The sequence below is a fragment of the Marmota monax genome, unplaced genomic scaffold (assembly GCF_021218885.2).
Source record: "Marmota monax isolate L192 unplaced genomic scaffold, Marmota_monax_Labrador192_F-V1.1 WCK01_AAM20220418_F8-fsc00224, whole genome shotgun sequence".
Lineage (NCBI taxonomy): Eukaryota > Metazoa > Chordata > Mammalia > Rodentia > Sciuridae > Marmota > Marmota monax.
In genome coordinates this window covers 1,290,040-1,316,892 of record NW_026693937.1, presented here as the reverse complement: position 1 = coordinate 1,316,892, position 26,853 = coordinate 1,290,040, and the positions used below count along the sequence as shown (strand labels likewise).

The window sequence follows — 26,853 nt, the reverse complement described above, 5'->3', positions numbered from 1 at the left end:
TAAGTCTAGGTTATTAATTGTGTTATTGAGTTCTATAGTTTCCTTATTCAACTTTTGTTTGGAAGATCTGTCCAGTGGTGATAGAGGTGTGTTGAAGTCTCCCATGATTATTGTATGGTGGTCTATTAGACTCTTGAACTTGAGAAGAGTTTGTTTGATGAACATAGCTGCACCATTGTTTGGGGCATATATATTTATGATTGTTATGTCTTGTTGGTGTATGGTTCCCTTGAGCAGTATGTAGTGTCCCTCTTTATCCCTTTTGATTAACTTTGGCTTGAAATCTATTTTATTTGATATGAGTATGGATACTCCTGCTTGTTTCCGAAGTCCATATGAGTGATATGATTTTTCCCAACCTTTCACCTTCAGCCTATGTATGTCTTTTCCTATCAAATGCGTCTCCTGTAGGCAGCATATTGTTGGGTCTTGTTTTGTGATCCATTTTACTAGCCTGTGTCTCTTGATTGGTGAGTTTAAGCCATTAACATTTAGGGTTATTATTGAGATATGGGTTGTTCTTCCAGCCATATTTGTTTATTTATGTTACTACACATGGTTTGTTTTCCTCTTTGATTATTTTCCCCCCTTTAGTGTCCTACCTCCCACTGTTGGTTTTCATTGTTATTTTCCATTTCCTCTTCCTGTAATGTTTTGCCAAGGATGTTTTGAAGAGATGGTTTTCTAGCTGCAAATTCTTTTAACTTTTGTTTATTGTGGAAGGTTTTAATTTCATCTTCCATCCTGAAGCTTAATTTCGCTGGAAACACAATTCTTGGTTGGAACCCATTTTCTTTCAGTGTTTGAAATATGTTATTCCAGGATCTTCTAGCTTTCAGAGTCTGTGTTGAAAGATCAGCTGTTATCCTGATTGGCTTACCCCTAAATGTGATCTGCTTCCTTTCTCTTGTAGCTTTTAAAATTCTCTCCTTATTCTGTATGTTGGGCATCTTCATTATAATGTGTCTAGGTGTGGGTCTCTTGTGATTTTGCACATTCGGCGTCCTGTAGGCTTCTAGGATTTGGGGTTCTGTCTCATTCTTCAAGTCTGGGAAGTTTTCTCGTATTATTTCATTGAATAGATTGCTCATTCCTTTGGTTTGAAACTCTGTCCCTTCCTGTATCCCAATGACTCTTAAATTTGGTCTCTTGATGTTATCCCATATTTCTTGGATGTTCTGCTCATGGTTTCTTAACAGTCTTGCTGAGCTGTCTATGTTCTTTTCAAGTTGAAATACTTTATCTTCATTGTCTGATGTTCTGTCTTCTAAGTGTTCTACTCTGCTGGTAGTATTCTCAATTGAGTTTTTAAGTTGGCTTATTGCTTCCTGCATTTCTAGGATTTCTGTTTGTTTGTTTTTTATAACCTCTATTTCCCTGTATAGTTGATCTTTTGCTTCTTGGATTTGTTTATGTAATTCATTGTTGAAGTGATCTTTCATTGTCTGATTTTGCTGTCTGATGTCTTCCTTGAGACTCCAGATCATCTGAAGCATGTATATCCTGAATTCTTTATCTGACATTCCATCTGCTGCAGCTATTACCTCTTCTAACGTTGAGTTGACCTGCAATGCTTGTGGTCCTTTCTTTCCTTGTCTCTTCATACTGTTCGCGTTCCTTTCTACTTGGTGAAACTGTTGTGCTATTGAATTTTCCCCCTATATATTTATATTGGTCTTGTATAGTTGCAAAGTCTCCCTCGCAGGCACGGGCGGCGGCTCTGTCCCTCTGCGGGCCGCTAGGCTTGTTCTGTCGGTGGTCACAGTTCTGTCTACTTTGCAGGCGCAGGCAGCGGCACTGCCCCTCTGCAGGCCTCTGGGGCTGTACTGCCAATGGGTCGCAGGTGCGCCTACCTTGCAGGCGCGGGGGGGGGGCGGCTCTACCCTTCCTCAGGCCACTGGGCCTGTTCTGTCTCTTGGTTGCAGATCTGGCCTGTTCTGATGGTGGTCACAGTTCCGTCTACCTTGCAGGCGCTGGGGGGAGGGGACGGCTCTGCCTCTCAGCAGGTCGCTGCTCCTCTTCTGCCGGTGGGTTGCAGGCCCGCCTACCTTGCAGGAGTGATTGGAAGCTCTGTCCCGCCGCGGGCCACTGGGCCTTTTCTGTCGGTGGTCACAGTTCCCCTACCTGGCAGGCGCGGGGGGTGTGGGGCGGCTCTGCCCCTCAGCAGGCCGCTGGGCCTGCTCCGTGCATGGTCACAGTTCCCTCTACTTTGCCGGCACAGGGGGAGGGGGCGGCTCAGCCTCTCAGCAGGCCGCTGCTCCTCTTCTGCTGGTGGGTCGCAGGCCCGCCTACCCTGCAGGAGTGATTGGAAGCTCTGTCCCGCCGCGGGCCCCTGGGCCTTTTCTGTCCGTGGTCACAGTTCCACCTACCTGGCAGGCGCGGGTGGTGGGGGGCAGCTCTGCCCCTCAGCAGGCCGCTGGGCCTGCTCTGTGCGTGGTCACAGTTCCCTCTACTTTGCCGGCGCAGGGGGAGGGGGCGGCTCAGCCTCTCAGCAGGACGCTGCTCCTCTTCTGCCGGTGGGTCGCAGGCCCGCCTACCTTGCAGGAGTGATTGGAAGCTCTGTCCCACCGCGGGCCACTGGGCCTTTTCTGTCGGTGGTCACCTGGCAGGCGCGGGGGGTGGGGGGTGGCTCTGCCCCTCAGCAGGCCTCTGGGCCTGCTCTGTGCGTGGTCACAGTTCCCTCTACCTTGCCGGTGCAGGGGGAGGGGGCGGCTCTCTAAAGTTGAAATTATTTGTCTTTATTATTACTGAGCTGCAAATGTTCTTATATTTTCTGAACCAATCCCTTATCAAATAAATGGTCTGCAAATCTTTTCTCCCAGTTCCCTGTGTTGTCTTTCATGTCCTTGGTGGTGGTATCCATTGTAGCACAGAAGTTTTTCATTTTTGTATACTCTGATTTATCTATTTTTTTCTATTGCATCGTACACCTTGGTGTCATATCTGAGAATTCATTGCTTAATACAAGATCATAAAGATTTATTTTGTTTTCTTCTAATAGTTTTATAATTTTAGCTCTCACTGTTAGGTCTGTGTGAGTTTATTTTTGTATATAGTCTAAAGAAAATGTCCAACTTCATTCTTTCCCATGAACTTTCTTACACCTTCATCTTTGGTTTGGAAGAGATTTTTCTGACTATTGAATTCTAGATAAACACATTTTTTCTTTTAGTACTACAAAGATGTCATTCTGTCATCTCTTTATTGCATCATTTCCAATGAGAAATCTGATGTCATACTTGTCTTTGTTTCTATATTTGTAACATGCTTTCTTCTACTGATTAGTTTTAAGATTTTCTCATTATCTCTGTTTTTGAGCAATTTGATTATAATGTGCCAGTGTAATTTTCTTCATGTTTCAAATGCAGTTCTGGTGATTGAACTCAGACCTCTTACATGCTAGGCAAGTGCTCTGCCACTGAGCTACATCCCCAGCCCTTCATATTTCTTATATTTGGAGTTTGATGAATTTCTTGGATCTGTGTGTTTATAGTTTTCATCATATTTAGATATTTTTTAAAAAATTATTAAACAGGCTTAGGATTTAGCTCAGTTAATAGAACCCATGTTAGCATGTGCAAACCCTGGGTTCAATCTCCAGCACCACAAAAAAAAAAAAAAAATAGACATTTTTTAGGACTGTTTGGAGCATTATTATTTCATTTTAAATAATTTCTTCAAGGTAACTAATCTTTTCTTTGTCCATGTCTAATTGGTCATCAGTGAATTTTTTATCTCATACCTTGTAGTTTTCATTCTAGAAGTTCAATTTGAGCCGAGCACACCTATTATCCCAGTGGCTTGGGAGGCTGAGGCAGGAGGATAGAGAGTTCAAAGCCAATCTCGGCAAAGATGAGGCGCTAAGCAACTCAGTGAGACCCTGTCTCTAAATAAAATACAAAATAGGGCTGGGGATGTGGCTCAGTGCTTGAGTACCCCTAAATTCAATCCCCAGTACAAAAAAAACAAAAAACCAAGTAAGTTCAGTTTGAGTCTACATATATATGGGTGTGTGTGTGTACACACACATACCTTCCATGTTTATTTTTTTTAATATATGGGACAGCTATAAGTGTTTATTTAACCTTTTCTACTAATTCTTTCATTTTTGTCTGTTCTAAATCACTTTCAATTGATTGATGTAACTCCTCATTATGCATCATATTTTTCTGCTGCTTACATACCTGGTAATTTTTGTTTGTATAGCCAGACTTTGTGAATTTTATCTTGTTGAATGGTAGTATTTTTATCTTCCTATTAATATTCTTGAGCTTTTTTCTAGAATAGAGTTAAGTTTCTTGGGAATAGTTTGATACTTTTAGGTCTTCTTTTAAGATTAGTTGGTGTGACTACAGCAGAACTTAGTTTAGGGTTAATTATTCCCTGCTACTAAGTCTAGACCCCTCTGTACTCTAACCATTGCCCTAAATCTTGAGTTTTCCAGCCTGATTGGTGGGAATTGGCACAGTTCCACATCCTAGGTCAACCTCAGGCACTGTTTCTTCTTATCTTTTCAAATAGTTTTTTCCTGGGCTTTGGGCAATTTCCTCACATTGCCCACCTGAATACTTGAAGGGAGACTGTTTCAGACCACTGGCATCTTGTATGCAGCTCCCTCCTCTCTGTCATTGCATCCTGTGAACTATGGCTGCCTTAGTCTTCCTAGGTACTCAGCTCCATTCCCTTAACTCAGAGTCCACCACACTCTACCTCCGTTCCTCTTCACAGTGTCATATTCTAGAAAACTCTCTCCAGACAGTAAGCTGGAACATTTGTGGTGCTCTTTCCATTTGTTTCTCTTTTGTCTTTCATATGTGATATCTAGTCCTTATAAGCTATTATTTCATGTACGTTTCTTATATTATTTGTTGTTTCAAAAGATGGGAGGGCAAATCTGGTTCCTGTATTCCATTTTGTCTGGGAGCAGAGGTCTAATGTATTGTTGTTGGAGATACATCATGGCACCAGCATGGTGTTGCATGCTTATAATGCCAGCAACTCAGGGGCTTAGGCAGGAAGATTGCAAGTTTAAGATCAGCCTCGGCAACTTAGAAAGTCTCAGCAATTTAGTGATATCCTGTCTCAAAATAAAAAGGGCTAGAGAGGGCTGGGGCTGTACCTCAGTGGCAGAGCACTTGCCTAGCATGTGTGAGGCACTGGGTTCAATCCTTAGCACCACATTAAAATAAACAAATAAAATAAAGGCATTCTGTCCATCTACAACTACAAAAAAAAAAAGATTTTTTAAAGTAAGCCTGAAAAATCAAAGGGAGGGGAGCGGTGCTGGAGATGTATCTCTGTGGTAGAATGCCCCTGGATTAAATCCCAAACACACACACACACACACACACATACAAATTACTTCCTGCTTGGTTAGTCATTTTAATTCTAGAGCTTATTTATTTCATAGAAATACTTATACATGTGCACAAGTTCTATATCTAAGCCTTGTAGTAAAAAAAAAAAAAGAAAAAACCTAATATGTCCATTAAAAGAGGAATAATTATATAAATTGTGATCATATGTTTATGGAATGCTGTTTTTATTTGTTTGTTTGTTTGTTAAGTAACAGTGGCTCTATGGTACTAATGTGGAAAAATCTCCAGTATATTTCACAAATGGAAACAGACAACCCATGGAGTGTTTAGTATAATTCAGTTCGTGGTGTTTTGTTTGTTTGTTTGTTTGTTAATGGAGGCTGGCATTGTACATCATTGGTGAGGCCCAGGGTTCAGTCCTCAAGTCCCCAGCATCTATAGATCTGGAAGAACTCTCATCTCAAAGGTAACACAGTAGAATCTTCTAGGGTGAGGGACTTTGACTTTTATTGCACCTGCTTTGTTGTTTTGTTTTGTTTGGTACTATTGAATCCAGGCGTACTCTACCACCAGCTCCATCCCAGCCTTTTTTTTTTTTTTTTTCTTTTTTTTCTCCCCAGCCCTTTTCATTTTTTATTTTGAAACAGGGTCTTATTAAGTTGCCCAGGTTAGCTTTGAACTTGTCATCCTCCTGCCTCAGCCACCTGAGTAGCTGGGGTTAGAGGCATATGCCACCATATCAGGTGCTATTACATATGCTTCTACATTGCTTGATTTTTTTTTAATGAAGCACATATACTTTGTCATTTTTTAAAAATTTATTTTCTTAAGCAAAGTAGTCTGAGCTTAAATTCAGTATTAAGAGTATAGAATTCGTCATGTATATCTAAAAAAGAATAAATTTTTTTAAAAAGAGTATGGAGGGACTCAGGATGTGGCTCAAGTGGTAGTGCACTGGCCTGGCATGCATGAGGCACTGGGTTCGATCCTTAGCACCACATAAAAATAAAATGAAGATATTGTACTAAAAATAAAAAGAAACATTAAAAAAAAGAGTATGGAATATGGAGGTAAGGGATAGGGAGTAGCTCAGTGGTAGAGCAATCCCCAGGACCACAAAAAGAAGAGGGAGTCAGTTTGCCTTAATTTAAATCATAATTCTAATATTTGTTAATTTTGTAAACTTGAATTTAAAAAGACTATTCTTTGCCTCAGTTTTCCCTTCTTTACATGGAGATAATAGTATTTCATTAGCTGTTAAAAAGGAATAATTAAGCTGGGCACAGTGGCGCACACCTATAATCCCAGCAGCTCAGGAAGCTGAGGCAGGAGAATCGTGAGTTCAAAGCCAGCCTTAGCAATTAGTGAGGCCCTAGGTAACTTATCGAGATCCTGTGTCAAAATAAAACAACAACAACAACAATAAAAAAACATTTTAAAATAAAAAGGAGGGGGACTCAATGGCTAAGTACCCTTAGGTTCAGTCCCTGGTACAAAAAAAAAAAAAAAAAAAGAATTCAGGCCAGTCACCTGTAGTTCCAACTATTTGGGAGACTGAGGCAGGAAACTTGAGAGGGCAATGCTACCTGGGCAATATGAGATCCTGTCTCAAAAAAACAGGAAAGAAAAAAATGATTATGTGGGCTAGGGGTATTTTTCAGTGGTAGAGTGCCCGCCTAGTGTACACAAAGGCCCTGGGGTCTATCCAACAGAACGGTGGGTAGGGAGTTAAATGCTAAATAGCTGGACCTATAATCCAAGCAACTCAAGAAACTCAAGAATCTGAGTCAGGAGAATCACAAGTTTGAGGCCAGTTTAGCAACTTTGTGAGATCCTGTCTTAAAAAATAAAAAATTAGCTCAGTGGTAAAGCACTTCTGGGTACCACAAAAAATAAAAATAACTAGTTGGTTTTGCCTGTCACTGTTGATCTTTATCTGAGGCAAGCAAGGCTGATACTTCATCTCATGTACACTTGGAAAAAGGAGATGGCTCGAGTGCCTTCAGTGAACCACTTAGCTTTCATTGTTTGGGTCATTTTGATATCCCTGTCACACAAGAACACCTGCATCCCAGAAGGGTTAAGAACACATTGATATCATGTATTCTGGCTTCCACTAGTTAGTCTTTCTTGTCACCTAGACCTTTTTCTCTCAGTGTGAACTGAGACTGAAACCTGTTATTCAGAATCTCTCAAATTACCAGCCTCTCAAAGAGTCTGGGTACATATGCCTCCTGATTGTGGTGTGTCTGTTTCCCTTTCCGTATTCAACTTTGCTCATGAGCCATTGATGATCTAATGTTTGAACTTAGATCTTGTAAACTCTTGTGATTGTCTCCTTTTATCTCCTTAGTGGAACTAAGCTTTGAATGTCTTTTTCTTTTCCTGAGATATTTTTCCCTATAGCAGTTCAAAGATTTACTGCATATTAGCTACCTTGCCTCTTTCTCATTTACAGCTGTTCCCAACCTCTTCATGCTGGAAACAGTGGATTCTATGAAGTTAGCAGACAAAGTGAACAGTTCCTGGCAGAAGAAAGGTTCTGCTGAAAGGCTGAAGGTTATGGTCCAGATTAACACCAGTGGAGAGGAGAGTAAGTTACCAGCCCTGCATTATAGATTTTTTTTTCCTCCCTTAAGATAACTAAAGATCTCAGAGAATGATGAGCATATAAGTATCTGACCCATAAAGTTATAGAAAGAAGTCACAGTCCTCTAAGTTGTTATATGTGTGATATAGAAGTATAATGATATGCAAGCCAGTCCTTATATAATTCTTTAATATGTCCTGGTTTGTTATATCTTAATTTGGGGGAGGAGAGGATGAATCAAGAAAGAATTGTGCAGAGCTGGGCGGGATGGCAAACGCTTGTAATCCCAGTAGCTTGTAGGCTGAGGGAGGAGAATCACAAATTAGAGACCAGCCTCAGCAATTTAGCAAGGCCCTGTCTCAAAATAAAAAGGGCTGGGGATGTGGCTCAGTGGTTAAGCACCCCTGGGTTCAATCCTGGTACAAAAAAAAAAGAAAGAAAGAAAGGATGAGGCTGGGTGCAGTGACACATGCATGTGTAATCCCAGCAACTTGGAAGGCTGAGGCAGGAGTATCACAAGTTCAAGCCCAGCCTGGGCAACTTAGTGAGACCCTGTCTTAAAAAATGAAAAGGACTGGGGATATAGCTCAGTGGTAGAGCACCACTGAGTTCAATCCTTAGTACCAAAAAAAAAAAAAGAGAGAGAGAGAGAGAGATTGAGACTCTGATCTCCTGAAAGTCCCCAAAGGTCATCATCACTCCTGAAAGGGATTGTAGAGTTACACGTCTAATACAGTTTAGGTTTGAAAAGATTACCTAGTGTTGCATTGGAAGAGAATTGAAGAAAAATCCCTGTGAGTACCAGTCAATGACTATCTTACAAGGCCTGGGATAACAGCTTAACATAGCGAGAAGGATCATGACCTTTAAAATCAGACAGGCTTGAGCATCACCACTTTCCAGCTTTGTAATTTGAGGTCCATTACTTTACCTTCCTGTACCTCATTTTCCTTGTCTGGCAATGGTATCATAATAGTACCCACTTCAGAGAATGTGACAAGGATTGAATATGGTGATGCAGGCAAAGCTGTAAGCACAGAACCCCACTCGTCTTCCTTTTTAGTTTTTTGTTAAAAATAAGTGTTTGAAGCCAGGTATTGTGGCACATGCCCATAATTCTAGCTACTCACCAGACTTAGAAAAGGACCACAAGTGTCTGAGTCCAGCCTTAACAATTTAGCAAGACTGTCTCAAAATTTTAAAATGTGGGCAGGCGGGTGGGCCCTGGTGGTATAGTTCATTGATAGAATGCCCCTTGTTTAATCCTGGACCCACAAAAAAAAAAAAAAAAAAAAAAAAAAGGCTGGGATGTAGCTCAGTGGTAGAGTGCTTCTGAGGGAAAATCCCCAGTATGACAAGTAAGGAAGGAAGGAAATAAATAAAGGAACTTTTTGGTAGGTAAGTAAGTAAACACATACACACACACACACACACACACACACACACACATACAATGTTGGAAGCATCGTTTTGTTAAGAATAAATGTTTGAAGCCAGGCATGGTGGCACATGCCTATAATTTTAGCTACTTTGGAGGCTAAGGCAGGAGTACCCAATAGTTTGAGTTTAGCCTTTGCAGTTTAATGAGACCCTGTCTCAAAAAAAGTAAGAAGGATTGAAGACGTAACTCAGTGGTAGATCATCTTTGGGTTCAGTCCCCAATACCATGTATTAGGGGGGAAACGGCTGGGGATGTAGCTCAGAGAGCTCTTACCTAACATGTGCAAAGCCCTGGGTTCCTCCAGCACTACACAAAAAAATGAATAACAAAATTCTGAGATGGAGTAAAAAGAATCTGATTTATAGCTCTTTCCTTGAGAAATTCAGAACCTGCCTAGAAGGGGAGCAACACAAAACACCAAACCTAAAGTTGCTCCTTAGGACTTGATGATAACGTATTCCATGAGGTCCTCATCTGAGAGTTATGTTCTCTGGTAGAAGAGATGGAAGAAAATGGAGCCCTCCTCCTCTGGCTGTTTAAGGCATTTCAGCTTATGTGTCTTCTGTTTCTTTTTGTGAAGGTAAACATGGCCTTCCACCTTCAGAGACAATACCCATGGTGGAACACATAAATACCAAGTGTCCCAGCCTGGAATTCGTGGGACTGATGACCATAGGAAGCTTTGGGCATGATCTTAGCCAAGGACCAAACCCCGACTTCCAGGTACTAGGGGCCAGGAGTTAGATGGGGTGAGGGATTACTCATGTGCAAAAGAAGGATCTTGGGGTTAGGGGTGTAGCTCTATGGTAAAGCGCATGCTTAGCTTGCATGAGGCCCTGGGCCGGCTGTTGTAACTTCAAAGACATTTCACATATATAAAAAGTAACAGTCAAAAATAAGGAAAATCAGAATAGAGGAGGGAAACTAGGCGGAGGGAGGAGAGGAGGGAAATGCAGGAGAGTGGGAACTGAATGGCGACTGAAATGGAGTAAATTAAATTCCATGCATATATGACTTTTGTCGAAATGAACACCACTACTATGTATAACTGTAATACTTTAATTTAAAAAAAATTATGAGCTATGAAAGAAAAAAGAAAAAAGACATCCCTCATATTGCCTAGTAGATATTATAACCCTCTTCTGAACTCTCTCATAAGGGAAAGGAAATAGTAAGTTCTCAAGTTCTAGCTAATTTGAAATTGGCTCACACAGTTTTTAAAGCTTTTTCTTCCTAATGACTGATAGTTTTCTTCTTTCATTGTTATTTTTTTTCTGTTTTGTTTTGTTTGCAGTTCTGGGATTAAACCCAAGGCCTCCTGCAAGAGCTGTACCACTGAACTACATGCATAGCCCCAATAGTTTTCTTGAAAGTGGGGGGTTTTATTAAAGCATTTCTAATACTTCTGGCAATTTTGACAGGCCTCAGAATCATGCAAAATAAATAATCTTCAGGGATGATCAGATTTGGTTATTTTCAGACATCATTAGAGATGGCAGGAATAAAATGGGTATCACGCTTGTGTCTCTGTCAGGTGTTACTGTCCCTGCGGGAGGAGCTGTGTAGAAAGCTGAGCATCCCCGCTGACCAAGTTGAGCTGAGCATGGGCATGTCCATGGACTTCCAGCATGCAGTAAGTGTCCTTCTGGGTGCCCTTTTCTGTTTTAGAGTAGGGTCCAAAAGGATGAAGCAGAAATAGGTTTCTGGTAGGTAAACCTTTGAAATGCCTCCTTGCAGATTACCCAGTCCCAGGGATTGTCAACTATTCTAAGAAAATTTATAGACGGTACAGCCTAACATCTAATTTTCAAAAATTCAGTATAATTCCCTGAGTGTAATCTAAAAGAAAATAAGAAACTATAGGCTGGGAGGATAGCCCAGTGGTAGACCACATGAGTTAGCATGCACTAAGCCCTGGGTTCAATCCTTTGACACCAAAAAAAGAAAGAAATTAACTAATTTTTAAAGGCATTTCATCATGTAAACACCAGGGCATGAATATATGACAGTATTTTTTTTTCTTTTTCTTTCTTTCTTTCTTTTTTTTTTTTTTTTTTTTTTTGTGTGTGTGTGTGTGTGCCAGGGATTTTAAAAAGGGTTGCTTAATTACTGAGACACATCCCCAGCCCTTTTATATTTTAGAAACAGGGTCTTGCTGAGTTGTTAGGGCCTCGCTAAGTTGCTGAGGCTAGGTTTGAACTCAAGATCCTCCTGCCTCATCCTCCCGAGCCACTGGATTACAAGTGAGCACCACCATGCCCATCATGACAGTAAATCTTAGTGAGGTGATCTGATACTTAATCATGTGTAGATTCACCATGAATTCAACAGCTGTAAATACAAACTGATAGAGGATATTTATTGGCAACATATACAGGAGTTTATAGAATAGTAAATAACTGGCCAGTCATGGTGGCACATGCCCGTGACTTTGGATGCTGAGACAGGAGAATCACCAGTTTAAAGTCAGCTTCAGCAACTTAGCGAGACCCTAAGCAAGACCGGTCTTAAAAAATAAAAAGTGCTAGGGTTGTATCTCAGTGGTTAAATAATAATAATAATAATGAATAAGAATAGTAAGTAATTTGATAAAGTTCTAAAAAATTAAAGCATAATACATACCTGGAAAATTATATATACTAAACCAGTATAAAAAGTCTTTCTGTTTATAAGCTAAATGCAGTTAGCTTCTGTGCTCTAATAATTGTAGTAAGGCTTTTTCTTCTACCTGACCATGGCACATTGGAAAGGCATGTGGGCTGAGACAACTCTTCACTATACAGTTGTATCCTATATACCTCCAGTGTCCAACAGCCCTGGTGTCCACTGAACTAAATGCCATCGAGCTCCCCAAGTTCTGTGGAAACCCAGAAATCATTACTTGCTTCCTGAACACCTCCCTGGTACTTCCCCAGGGAGAACCACACCCCATAGCTGCATTATCATGTTCTTTATAGAAGCCTCTGGAGAGCTAGAAGGAGAGGCACAGTTTCAGATTAACTACATTTTACTATTTTTAAAAATCATCCTCAATACTTTCTCCTCTTTCCCATAGATTGAAGTAGGCTCTACAAACGTCCGGATAGGAAGCACCATTTTTGGAGCACGGGATTTCTCAAAGAAACCTGCCCTGGATAAGAGTACAACAGACCTGAAGGCCCCAGTGGGGGTGGCACAGGAACACTGAGCTGAGGACAACCAAGAAGACTAACTATGCACAAACCCTGATTCTCATTTTTATATTGCCCATGTTACAGCCCAATCATGCTCTCTTGTGACCTTGATAGAGCACTGATGATCACATGTGTTGATGGAAACCATCTCACATAGAAAGCTTGCTTCAGGCAGTGGCTTTGGATTAAATTTGAGAAATCCAGTCTCTTCTACAGAGCAAACATCAAATCAGTAGCCAGGAAGTGAGTTTAATGTTGAGTTCTGCGGACAAGCACCAACCAATCTGTAAATCTCTTTTTCAAGTTAAAATTTGAGTCACTGAGCCAAAGGTAGTGGCATACACCTATAATCCCAGGGGGAGGCTGAAAGAGGAGTAACGTAAGTTGGAGGCCAGACTGCGTAACTTAGGCCCTTAGCAAGTCTCAAAATAAAAAGGGCTGGATGAGCTTAGTGGAAAAGCACTTGCCTCGCATGTGTGAGAATCTGGATTCAATCCCCAGTACTGGGGAAAAAAAAAAAAAGGAGTCATGAATTTCTATAATTATGGAAGTCAGAGGCATTTCCCACCCTCCTCCCACTTTAATAGGAAATTCCTATGATTACAGACTTCTTACAAGTTCCTACTTAATGGTCACCTTTGCTGCTCAGTAGATAGGGAAGGTATTCTCTGCTCAGGAATGGCAATATAAGTAACATAAACAGTGGTTTAAATTAAGGCTCCAAACACAAATTTTTGCTAGGGAGAGTTTGTGTGATTGACCACTGTGATACTAACCCTGAAATTACAGGGGTTAATTGATTGTAAATAGGACCTGGGTCTTTCTGAGGTCCTTGTGAACAGACCGGATTTTGAGCTTTTACCTCTAGGACCTACAGTGATGGAATTTAATACAATTTCTCCTCCACCATAATCCTCTTTTTTTTTTTTTTTTAATTTATTTATTTTTAGTTCTCGGCGGACACAACATCTTTGTTGGTATGTGGTGCTGAGTATCGAACCCGGGCCGCACGCATGCCAGGCGAGCGCGCTACCGCTTGAGCCACATCCCCAGCCCCCACCATAATCCTCTTTCGGGTGATTTTCTAGCCAAAAAAATTGAATTTCACCACTCCTCAAAAATGAAAGTTCTATCCAGGCATGGTGGTGCACACCTATATTCCCAGCCATTTGGGAGGCTGAGGCAGGAGGAACCCAAGTTTGAGGCCCACCTGGGCAATTAGTGAGACTATGTCTCAAAATAAAAAAGGGCTAGAGGTATAGCTCAATGGTAGAGCACTTCCCTGGCGCACACGAATTCCTGGATTCTATCCCCAGTACTGGGGGGAGAAAAAGAAAAAAATTGAAGTCATTAAAGCCAGTTCAGACACATGGTTTCAACAAGGCTTTCCTTTGACGTTCCCTTTCTGAGGAAGCGTTTTCTACGCACATTTACAGCTCCCCGCTGTATTTATAAGCCAGAATTTTGAAGCTCTTCTTGATTGTTAATAAAGCATTGATATCTTCAAAAACCAGAAAGCACAATTCTCTAACAGTCATGACAGATGGCTTCAACGTGGGTTGTTTATTTTTTAGATAGCTTTTTCTCTTATTTGTTCAAGCCCTCGTCTTTAATTTTATGAAATAACTTTGAGAACATGATGCTGCTGCTGAATGTAATTTTGTAACACACCATTATGATTCCTGTACTGTTTCAATCAAAGCTACAGTGTGATATTTCAGAGTGTTAAATAAAATGTGAGTTTGAATTATACCATCTGTGCCAATTACAAAGCAATTAAAAGATTTCTTTTTTATGATCTGGTGTAGTAAGTGATCTAACAGGAGGTGGGCATTGGAACCGACAGGGAGCAGCTGCGCCTGTTGCTTGCCAGCCTAGCTTTGAAGAAGGGTTTTTCTTGGATCACAGATGCAGCCAAAGCCATGCTACGGATAAAAAAGAGATTCTGAACTTCTAGGGCAAGGAAATTAAATGATGATTCAGGAATTACAAAGAGGTTAGCTTTGGCTGCAAGAAACTCTTGAATTGCCTCTAGATGGCGACATTGGCTAAACTGGGGCAAGAATTAGGGCTCCACTGTCAGCAATTTACCCTGGAAGGGATTCCTGGTTATTTTAGTCTCCTTCTCTCTTTTGTTGGTTTATTTATTTATTTGGGCAGTGCTGGGTATCAAACCCAGGGCCTTATGCATGGTAGGCAATCGTTCTATCATTGATTTGCACTGCTAACCTTATCATATTTCTTGGTGTGTTTGTTTTTATGTTTTATCTTGAGACAGGGCCTCACTAAATTGCTGAGGCCGGTTTCAAACTTGTGATCCTCCTGAGTCAGTGGGATTACAGGCTTATGCCTCCCTCCATACCCAGCAGGCTTATCACACTTCTTAAAGCAACCTCTCAATTGTATCCCCTCCCAGTTTTTCTCTTTTTTTAGCATTTATGGTTAATAAGCACTCTCCCTCATATTCTCTTATTTTAATCTCGTAACAGATGGTCGTGTATTTTAGGCTACTTGGTGATATCATTTTTTGGACAGGCAATGAGGCCCAGAGCAGGGACCCTCCTTGTTTGAGATCAGAACAAGTTGGTGGCAGGGTAAGAAATAAACTCCAGACTCCTGACTTCTCTGGTCTGCAGCTTGGTCACTATATTACCATAGTATTCTTGGCTTTTTGCCATAACAGGGATTGAACCCAGGGCTTCTCATGTCCTAGTCAAGTGCTCCATCTCTGGCTTTAATCACTGAGAAATAGCCTTCTTAGATTTGCGGCTCTAACTTCAGAGACCTATATCACTATATAACAAATGTGCAGTTTTTAGTTTGTTGTATTACTTGAGAATCGATGCATCTTAATGCAGAACAAACTCTGAAACCACAAGCAGTGGTGGTGAGAAGGAAGGAGAGAATTAAACTCAGCCATGAGGAGGATTAGCCTCCCTTCCGTCATCCCACTTCCCTGGCATGCACATTCCTCCTCCAAATTCAAACTCTCCCACAGTCTGTGGGGCTCAGAGTATGCAAGACTGTGCCCTCACTCCCACCCCTGCTCCCCAGGGCTGAACCAGCAGTCAATTCTGTTACCCAAGACTAGACACAGAAGGAATGAGGTCAGAACGGGGCATTCTTAAAACCCAAGACATTTTTGTCCTTTGGAAAACAAGTAACCCCGTTCTTCCCACCAAAGCTTTTAGAGGGGAAGGATAATTCCTGAAGGACTACAGTAGGGGTGGGACTTTGCCAGTATGCAATTGGAAATGGTTTGCTCTGGGAACAGTGACTGTCTTTACCATGAAATCAGTTGAATGCTATTACATCAGCCTCATGACTAAGGGTAAAAGAATCCAAACCACCATCCTCCAAAATGATTTACAAATCTGCCCTCCATGAAGGAACACATAGGTAAAGAAAAAGAGAAAAAGTTTTGTTTTTTGTTTTTTGTTTTTCCCCAGTGCTGGGGCTCAAACTCAGGGCTTTGTGCATTTTAGGCAAGTTCTAGGCAAGTACTCTACCACTGAGCTACTGAGCTACACCCCCAGTTCAAGAAATGGGCTTCTTTCCTGTCCCATTTGTATCATTGTGCATATACTATACCTATGTGTAGTTGAGTCAAAGTCACTTTGAGGTCCCATGGGACATTGGAGCTACACTTTATTTTCCAGCACAGATCAAGTGTGGGGACCACCAGAGGGAGTTTGGGCACCTTTTTTGTATTTGGGCCAGAGGGGAGAGGAGATGCTAGAGATTGAACCCAGGGGCTATCTACCACTGAGCTACACTCTCAGCCACCCTTGCCCCACCTCCGCCGTGAATGTGTATATGTATGTGTGTGTTGAGACAGGCTCTTGCTAAATTGCTGAGGCTGGGCTTGAATATGACATCCTCCTGCCTCAGCCTCCTGAGTAGCTGGGATTACAGACACGTGCCACCACACTCCTTTCTTGTATTTAAAATACCTTTACAAGCTCCAGCTCCTGAGCTTTGGGATGCCAAGGGAGCAGACGCCACACTTCAATGCCTGAGTGCCTCTCAAATGGCTCAGGTCATGCTAGCTGAAACATCCCATGCCAGCTGCCTGCTAGTGTCTGCCCCCACCCACCCTCCAAGGAACGGCCGTGCTGCTCTCCAGCTTCAGAGCTGAGCTTGACCCAGCTGCCAATCTCCAAAATAAAATCAATGTGTAACCTTATTCAGCAGATGTCCCAAAGAAACACGCACAAACCAGGGCCAACTTTGAAACCAAAAAGGGAAGATGAGAAGTGGGAGAGAGAGAGAGAGAAGGGAAAAGAAACTTGGCTGGACATGAAAGGTGTCTTGTCCGTCTGTTCCCCATTAGGCATAATTCTCTTGCAATCTGCAGCCTCAACATAATTCTCTTGACCAGAAACTCTCCGGAGAGATAGTGTCAGAAGGAAAAACAAACAGAATAGCATCTTCTGACAGCGAAGTCACTTAAAAACCTATTTGGGGGGAGAAGAGGAGAAATGTCAGCACATCAGGGGCGGGCACTCCTTGACAGCAGGCCACATGTGGAGAGACACTTTGCCCAGAGACTGGACAAGGACAGAAAGGGCAGCCCAGAGAGGGTTAATATGCAAGGGCAAGGTGTCCCAGAAAGCCAAACCCCGAATTTTTCTGCTTACCATCTGTTCTGATGCCTCAAGGTCTGCCTAGTCAGGCTTCCCAATATTAAAACCCAAAAGGGCTGGGGATGTAGCTCCCGGGTAGAGCACCTGCCTAGCATGTGCAAGGCCCTCGGTTTATCCCCCAACACTGCAAAAATAAAATAAATCAATAGGGGCTGAGGGTGTAGCTCATTGGTAGAAAACTTGTCTAACATGTACAAGGCCTTAGCTTTGGATCCCCAGCACCACAAAAAATAAAATAAACCCCATGGTGCTTTTTATAACCCCATAGTACATGGAGAATTCAGAAGGACTGTTCAGAAAGAAGTCCTCGTACTTGTCTGATGGCCACCAGCAACCAAAGACTGGAGACTCAACTATACCTGTAAGTGTGTAACCATCTCCCCAAGCAGCAAGACCTCTTCTCCCCTGGCTGTTTTGACCTGCCCTTGAGCTAAGCATTCTAGTATTCAGGAAGCAGAGCCCCACCCCACCGGCGGGAGCGCAGGGGGAAGGTTCTGGAGGGGTGGGGTGTGCAGGGCAGGGCAGGCAAGGGCGGCAGTTCTCTGCTCAAGTTTCTGGGGCAGGCATCCTGTTATAGGAGAGACCTTTTTTCAAAGGAAGAAAAACTAATCAGCAGAAAGAAGCGAGAGCTTTCCCCTGCCTTTCGGACTTGTTTATTACTGGGATATCTGATTTCAGCAAAGGAAGCCGGCACCAAAGCAAGGTTTTTATTGGCCGTGAGCAAGAGGAATTCAGGGCTTGCCTTTGATTTGGCTTCCCCAGAACATGAGGCACTGAAGGGTTTTCGCTGCTTTGATGGAGAAACAGCAGAATTTGGGGGGCCCAAATTCCCTATTTCGGGCAGCATGGACCAAAAAAAAAAATCCCTTTGGAAGATGAAGGTAGAGTAAGGAGCCCAGAGTGGGATGTGGCCTCACAAACATTTCAGAGGGGAAATGGAAATGGAGGACAATAGTCAACAAGTTCTGCAACTGGAACATGAGTGAGGGGCCTGCCCCGCTTCCCTGCGAGTGGGGAGTCGGAGGAGGGCAGGTCTGGTTTGGATGAAAGCACAGTGTTCTGAGACATCTCTAACCGACAGAACTAGGCAGGCTGCAGTCGAGGGCTGGGGCCTGATGGTTTCAATGTGTTCGGAAGATAAAGCCAGAGATTGGAGAGGCAGCCTCTGCCAACAGCACTTCACAGCTGGATGGGCTGGGGCTAGGGGAGGGGTTTCCCAGCTGGGCCACAGGTTCCCCCAGGCTACAGAGAGCTGCCACTCTGGGTCTGCAACCCCAGGCAGTCCCATGGCCTCATCTCACCCTGGGCTGGTGTAGCTTTCCTGCTTCCTTCTGGTCTTCATAGGAGAACCAGTCTCACACTGGAGAAAAAGGGAAAGTGTGCCCCAATTTGTGCGTCCTTGGAAAAACCCAACCATCTCTACTCTCTCTGTCTCTCTCTGCCCCCCCCCCCCCGCCGTCTGTCTGTCTGTCTCTGTCTCTCTCTTTATACTGGGATTAAACCTAGGGGCACTTTACCGCTAAGTTATATCCCCAGCCCTTTTTTTTATTTCGAGACAGGAGCTCACTGTCCTTAACTTGTGATCCTTCTGCCTTGGGCTCCTAAGCCACTGGGATTCCAGGCATGTGCCACCACACTCAGCTCCATATCCTGTCTCAAGCTGCCTTCCCCTCCGATCCCCTTCATTATCCTTCTCCACTGGAAACAGGAAGAACTCCAAAGTTGAGATCTCTGAGTGGCCATGCTTCTCGTTACTACTTTGATCAGCCCTAAGGGAGGAGGCAGGAGGAGGCCAGCACCCTGAAGCTGCTACCAGGGATGCTGGGATTTGGGGGCCTTTGTGGATGGTAGAGAGAGCCCCTTGGTGGAACTTTCTGGCAGGGAGATGGCTCAACCTGGGTCTGGCTCTCCTCCTGTTGCAGGTTTGTGAGTAGGAGGCAGTAGGTCTATGTAAGAGCCATCCTTTCCTCTCTCTAGGTATGGGGTCTTCACAGATGTCTCTGTGTGTGCCTTCTTGTGACCAGTCATGGGCTTCTCTCTGAGGACTCAGCATGTGCCCGGCAGTGTGGCACAGCTCACCTGTGAGTCCCATACCCACTTTGGCAGCCAGTGTGGCATTTGGCCCTCTCAGCTGAGGCCCAGAGCCTAGGGCAGGGGGTGGGGAACTGGGAACAGGGCTCTCACTGTGTCTGTCCACTTCAAGGAACCCAGGCATCAAAAGCGCTTTATGCAGTAAGTTCAAGAACATACTTAGAGAGGGAGGAGCTTGCAGGAGTCTAAGCAGACAGCCTATGCTGCTACACAAACACACATACACTCATACCTACACACGTATACTGCCACAAACACACAACCCACACAGCAACACACATACACACGTATGCATGAATACACACATACAGCCACAACACATACACATAGACACACAGCCACAAACACACATACACGTGTTTTTGATACACACATGCAATCACACACACACACACATACACGCACACATACACACAACCCACAGGATTGTTCCAAGAGTCTGGATTCAGTCTGCCTGGGTTTGAATCTCAAATCTGTTCCTTACCAGCCAAATTACCTTAGGTCAAATTCTTTTTTTTTTTTTTTAACGACACAAATCAAATTTTATTTTCATCTATAAAATCCTTAGGCCAAATTCCTCAGCTAAGGTACCAAGGGCATTAAGTAGGGTGATATTAAGAGCAATGTGATTTTGCCAGGAGTGATGGTGCACATGTATAATTCTAGTGACTTGGGAGGCTGAGGCAGGAGGATCACAAGGTCAAGGCCAACCTGGGAAACTCAGTGAGACCCTGTCTCAAAAATAAATAGGAGTGGGGATGTTGCTCAGTGGTAGAGCATCCCTGGGCTCAATTCCCAGTACTGAAAAAAAAGAAAAAAGTTACGCATGCTCCTATACTTCAGGGAACATGCACAAAGCCTGGCACACAGAGTTCAGGTGGTGCACATTCAGCTGCCCAGTGCCTTTGCCCTCTTGACCCTTTGAATCTCCATGGAGAAATGGGGTGGAGCTTTGATGGACAGAGCTGATAAGGTCCTTTAGGAAAACTGCTGCCTTCCTTCAAAAGTGAAACCTGAAACTCTAGGGCCCAGAAAAATAGACCCTCCAAGAGGCCACTAAATCTCCATGTCCCCAAGACAGACTCCCCTCGTGGGTGGCTCATGGATGACAGCTGACATAACCACACTGGCCTGGGAGGAGGACCTGCCTCCCTGTAACTATTGCCCAAACATGGACATCCAAGCCTCCTGCAGTTCTCCCAGTTTTTTTTTTTTTTTTAATTTATTTATGTGGTACTGGGAAAGGCTTTGCCAATAAACTAAGTCCCCAGTCCTTTTTATTTTTTATTTTGGGAGACAGATCTCTCTAAGTTGCCTTGAACTTGCTATCCTCCTTCCTCATCCTCCTGAGCCACTGGGATGACAAGTCTATGCCCTTTCACTGAGCTTTAAAGGAAAGACCCGGCTGCAGGTCTAGGGGTTAGCTCAGTGGTACAGCACTTGCCTTGTGTGTGTGAGCCCCTGGGTTCCATGCCCAGCACGAAATAAAACCAAACAAAAACAAAACTGACGGCTGGGGCATGAAAACAGCAAATTCAGACAAGAGTAAAACAAAAAGTGGGCTGGAAATGTAGCTCAGTGGTAGTGCTTGCCTGGCACACTCAAGTTCCTGAATTCAATCCCCAGTACCACAAAGGGGGAGGGGTGGCATGCGCACACACACACAAAAAAAACCCATTACTCTGCCTCATACATTCTGGGTCTCCAGACTCCAGTAACACCCAGACTCCCTCAAATGCTGTCCCCAAGCTCCATTCTAGGGAAAGGCTACCTTTGGTTCATCTCTCCAACCTCAACTATAGGCCCTCTGGAGTCCAAGAAGTTGCTGACAGTCTAAGGAAATAACTTCTCCCCAAGGGGTGCTGGGAATAGAACCAGAGCTTAGGCACACTAAGCATGGGCTCTACCACTGAGCTTCACCCCCAGCCCTGGGTTTTGGAAAATAGAATGGCAACTCCCTACCAGAAGCTCTACCTTTTCTTTCCACAGTGAAGACCCAGAGTGTGTGTGAGAAATAGGCACAAAGAAGACTGAGAGGAAGGCAGAAGCAAAGCACAGAGAAAAGTGGAGGAGAAGGAAGAGAAGCAGAGAGAGAGGATAAAGAAGTCAAAGCAGAAAGGGCAGCTCCAGGGTCCCCACAGGCCAGCAAGGCCCCCAAAGCGGGAGGCTGCCAGAATCAGGGTTCTATGCAAAGATGGACTTTACCAGACAATTAAATATCCAAGCCAGGTGCGCAAAAATGGTGCACGCCTGTAATCCCAGCCACTCGGTAGGCTGAGGCAGGAGGATCACAAGTTCAAAGCCAGCCTCAGCAACTGCAAGGTGCTAAGCAACTCAGTGAGACTGTCTCTGAACTAAATACAAAATAGGGCCGGGGATGTGGCTCAGTGGTTGAGTGCCCCTGAGTTCAATCCCTTGTACCAAACAAAATAAAACAAAACAATGGATAGGGGCATTTCTCTGAGGTTCCAGCATAACTGGAGGCAATTTCCACAATCCACAGCTGAGGCCATGGTGTTGGGAAGGAGTTACAGTGACCCAGAGAAGCTAGTTTGGAAATCTACATAGGGCTCTGAGAGAGGTGTGGCCTGATGGGGATCTGGGAAAGGGAGCTCTTCAAAGCTGGATTTGAAAAACCACCTTCAGAAGGGGTAGGTGGATGTCTTGGGGTACGAAGCCTTGTTTGTTCTTCGGCTGCTTCAACAAAGAGAAGAGAACTAAAAGCAGGAACAGCTAAAAGCCATGGCCTCCGGGGAGCAAGCTGGGAAGGGGACTATTGCTTTCAATTATAAGCTCTTCCACATTGGTCCATTTTTTAACCATATGTCTGCATTACTTCGATAAAAAATAACTTTAAAAAGAGTGGTGAGAGGTGGAAGCAGGCTTAGCTCCAGACAAACTTTTGAGGTTTGCCTCAACCTCAGGCTCCCTGCCACATGCCTTGCAAAGAGGAGCTCACTTCTCACTGTCACCAGCCCCCACCTGGCCCAGTGCCCCTGGACGACCCCAAACACTCCAAGCTCGCTCTGTCTTCTCCAGCCCTCCTCTTCCCCAGTATATTATCTGCAACTTTCTCCACCCAGCAACATTTTGTTCCCCTTCAGTTTTCTTCAAGTCTGTCGGTCTCTCTCTCTCTCTCTCTCTCTCTCTCTCTCTCTCTCTCTCTCTGGTTTTACTTTTTGCAGTGCTTAAGATGGACCCAAGGCCGCAAGCATGCTAGGTAAGCGCTCTCTGGCTGAGCTACACCCCTCTCTTCTGTTTTGCTTCATCTCTGATTCAGGCCTCTTGAGTGGTGTGAGGGGTGCTGAGGTGGGAGCCTTGGGCCTGGGTCAGGGAGGCCACAGTCCACAACTCGCCACACTCACCTCTACTGTGTAAGGTAGCAGGTAGCATGGAGAGGAGGCATCAGGAGAGGAGGCCCCAGCCCAGCTCCTCCATGATCAACACAGAGAGGAGGAAGGCCAAGCCCAAAAGGAGGATGACTCTCCCCAACCCCAACACACACACACACACACACACACACATACACACTGAATTCCAGTCCTCATCTATGAAAAAGTAACAGTCACATGAGCACATGTGGACCAGAGGGAAGGGTCAGTGAAATAGCAAGTGCTCTACCGCTGAGCCACAATCCCAGAATATTCAGTGCTTCTAAGTGTCCCAGTCAGTTTGGCTCTTCTTTTGTATTCCACACCACCACATACCTGCGTAGAATGCGAGCCTTGCTGAACTTGGTGGGGCACACCTGTAATCCCAGCAGCTCTTGAGGCTGAGGCAGGAGGATTGCAAGTTCGAGACTAGACTCAGCAATTTAGGGAGGCTCTAAGAACTTAGGAAGAACCTGTCTCAAAATAAAAAATAAAGGGTCTGGGATTGTGGCTCAGCGGTAGAGCACTAGCCTAGCACAGGCGGGACTCAGGTTCGATCCTCAGCACCACATAAAAATAAAGGCAGTGTGTTGTGTCCACCTACACCTAAAAAATAAATATTTTTAAAAAATAAAAAAGGGGGCACTGGGGATGTGGCTCAAGCGGTAGCACGCTTGCCTGGCATGCGTGCAGCCCGGGTTCGATCCTCAGCACCACATAAAAATAAAATAAAGATGTTGTGTCCACCGAAAACTGAAAAATAAATATTAAAAAAAATTCTCTCTCTCTCTCTCTCTCTCTCTCTCTCTCCCTCTAAATAAATAAATAAATAAATTTAAAAAAAAAAAAGGGGGATGGGGTTGTGGCTCAGCGATCGAGCTCTTGCCTAGCATGTGTGAGGCACTGGATTTGATTATCAGCATCACATATAAATAAATAAAGGTCCATTGACAACTAAAAAAAAGCATTTAAAAAAATAAAAAATAAGTAAAAAATAAAAAGGGCTGGGGATGCGGCTCAGTGGTAAAGCACTCCTGGGTTCAATCCCCATATCAAAAAAAAAAGGAAAAAAAATGCTGGCCTCAAGCTGGGCATGGTGGTGCATGCCTGTCATCTCAGCTACCCAGGAGACTGAGGCAGGAGGATTGCAAGTTCAAAGCCAGCCTCAGCCACTTAGCAAGAACTTGCCTTTTTAAAAAGAGATTGGGGCCAGGCACAGTGGTGCATGCCTGTAATCCCAGCAACTCAGGAGGCCAAGACAGAAAGATTACAAATTCAAGGCCAGCCCCAGCAACTTACCAGAATCCTGTCTTTTAAAAAATAAAATAAAATATGAAGGTCTGGGAATGTAGCTCAGTGGTAGAGTGCTTGCCTCGCATGTGTGTGAGGACCTGGGTTTGGTCCCCAGCGCTGAGGGAAATAAAAGAATGCTCTGGCCTCAGGCCTCCTTCTCTCCCCTCTGCCGTCACCTCTCCCTTCCTCCACCCTCACTCACATACCCTCCCCTGTTGGCTAGAGGTACTTCTTCCCTGTCAGGGACCTGAATAATCTTATAGCAGGTGGGCCTTATCTTCTCCACTGTCTCTGGAGAGAAAAGGCTATGAGGGAACAGTCCCTAGGACAGGTCACAAATGGCAAGCTAGTCCCCTATGGGCATGGCCCTCTTAGTCCCCCCCAACCCAAAGACCCTTCTTTCAGGGCTTGATAAGACTGAGGATGGGGACACTTCCTGAGTCTTGAGCCATCTAAGACTCTGAGCAAGAGAGGTCTAAGCTTCTTGGTTCAGAGGATCCCAGGAGCTGGAAGAGGTGCTTCCTGCTTCTGGCCAGGAGTAGAAGACCAGCAGGAGAGGGAGGAGGAGGCAGCACCTCTGGTCCCCACCCCACACTCACCCACTCTCCCACTTTACTTCCTCCAACAACATGAGGCTCTCCTAAGGCTGCCCAGATGTAAGGAAGCCCCTAACCGCTCTCCTTACCTGGCTAACAAGCTGTTTATCCTTCAGGTGAGTTTACCTGTTACCTCGGAGAGGCCTTTGCTGACCCCACAGAAACCACAGGCCCCCTCTGCCGCACTATTCTCTCTAATGGCTCCCTTCTCCTTCAAAGCATTTACCATAATTTCTGTTTATAGATTAGTGCCCTTATCCATTCAATAACTGCCTCTCCTACTGCACTGTCAACTCCATGAGGGCAGCAGCCGTGTCTTCATTGCACTGAGCAGAGTGGCAGGCCAAACTTGATTTCCTCCCCAGATCTTATCTTCTTCTTTTTTGCTTTTCGAGTCAGGGTCTCACTGAGCAAGAACTTGCCATCCTTCCAGAGTAACTGGGATTGCAGGATGCATTACCATACAGGATGCAATTTACTCTTCTATACCTTAACCCAAAACTCTTGGAGTTATTTGTTTGTTTGTTTGCGTGCTTGCTTATGGGTACCAGGCATTGAATCCAGAGAGGCTTAACCACTGAGCAACACTCCCAGCCCTTTTTTCAATTTTATTTATTTATTTTTGAGACAAGGTCTCACTAAGTTGCTAATGGCCCCATTAAGGCTGGCTTTAAACTTGTAATCCGTTTGGCTCACCCTCCCAAGTTGCTGGGATCACAGGCGTGAGCCATCACTCCTGGCTAGGGGTTGTTCTTGACAAAGGTTTCTTAATATATGGTTCAGAAAATCCTGTTTGACACCATGAGAAGAAAAGCAAACCATTTTTTCTCTGCTCTGATACAAAAAATTCTGAGACCCCCCCCAAAACATGGAGATGTCTCCCCACCAGTAATCAAGAAATGCTACAGCAGACATCTGCTGGGTGTCCTCTAATTCCACTCAGACCTGACACTGTCTACCTGAAAATAGCATCAGATCATACAGGTTGAGGTCTCCATCCCTGAGATGACCCCCAACACTTTCGGCTTCTGAGAATGGGCCATAAATCTGGTTCCAACAATCCCCTGCTCAGGTTGGTTACTTTGATGGGGTGGCTCATAGAACTCAGGGAAACACTTACTTACACTTGCTGATTTGTTGTAAAGGATCTTTCAAGGATTGCCCATGCACAGGGCAAGGTACAGGGTAAGGTGCACACAGCTTCCACGCCCTCTCCTACGTGTTCTACATGTTTGGCTACCTAAATGCTCACCAAACCCTGTCCTTTTTGGTTTCTATGGAGTCTTCTTTACATAGACACAATTGATTCAATCATTGACCATAGGTGATCAACTTAACTTTCAGCCCCTCTCTCCTCCCAGGAGGTTAAGGGGTGGGACTGAAAGTCCCAACCCTCTAATCCTGCCCTGGTCTTTCCTGTGCCCAGCCCCCGTCCTAAAGCTAGTAGAGACTGCCAGCCATCCGTCGACACGTTAGCCTACAAAAAGACATTGTTTCAGACTCCAAGGATTTTAGGACTTTGATGCCACAAAATGGGAGCAAAACCAAGTAAGTATTCCATAGTCTCACATCCTGATCTCAGACTATATCCAGAATCCAACCTCTCTTCACCTCCCTCACCGCCTTCTGTGCCCAAGATGCCATGATTTCTCCCCTGGACTGTGGCTCTGGCTCCTCGCCATCTCCTGCTCCCCTACCTGTCCCACTACAGTTGATCCTCCAACAGAGAGGCGACTTAAATCTAATTCAGATCACATTATTTTCATTCTCAACCCTCTTAGCTTCTCCTCTAGTGCAGAAAAAATCAAAGTCTTTTTCCGACTTAATCTGTCACTGTGACACCGAGTTTAATTTGTCTCCCTCTTGCTTCCTCCACTCCCACCACACTGACTCCCTTACTCTCCTTGAGCACACCAAGCTCCCTCCCACCTTACTACCATTGGCTGTCTCTTCTCCATTGGCTGCTCCGTCCCTCCAAATCCCTGTGGCCTGCTACTTCATTCCTTCAGAACTCTGTTCCAAGGGCAGCTTATCAGACAGGCCTTCCCTTCGTCTGTCATCCCTTGCCCTGTTTGATTTTGCTCCCTTGATCTTTTCCTCGCCTACCAGATCATGCCTATAGGTTTGGGTTTTTTTTTTACTACAGTCTATCCCCCTCTGCTGTAATGTTAATCCTCATTAAACCACAGACAGACTTTTGGTTCCTTCAGAACCTGAAACAGCATATGGCATATAGTAGATGCTTAATGAATACCTTTTCAACACATGACTAAGACCTGAGTAATGCTTGGTCAAGTGAAATAATGTCTCTAATTATTTGTTGGGCATTGAAAC

General features: G+C 44.2%; 1 protein-coding gene across 1 annotated transcript in view; it reads left to right on the top strand.

Moving 5' to 3' along the window:
• Plpbp (pyridoxal phosphate binding protein) overlaps nucleotides 1-14,320 on the top strand; it is a 28,810-nt gene extending 14,490 nt beyond the window's left edge. Inside the window, exons 5-8 of the mRNA XM_046463818.2 lie at nucleotides 7,777-7,911; nucleotides 9,930-10,072; nucleotides 10,884-10,982; nucleotides 12,405-14,320. Coding sequence (XP_046319774.1) covers nucleotides 7,777-7,911; nucleotides 9,930-10,072; nucleotides 10,884-10,982; nucleotides 12,405-12,536 — 509 coding nt within the window. The 3' untranslated portion in view covers nucleotides 12,537-14,320. The remainder of the gene's footprint in view (nucleotides 1-7,776; nucleotides 7,912-9,929; nucleotides 10,073-10,883; nucleotides 10,983-12,404) is intronic.
• The last annotated feature ends 12,533 nt before the right edge of the window (nucleotides 14,321-26,853 follow it).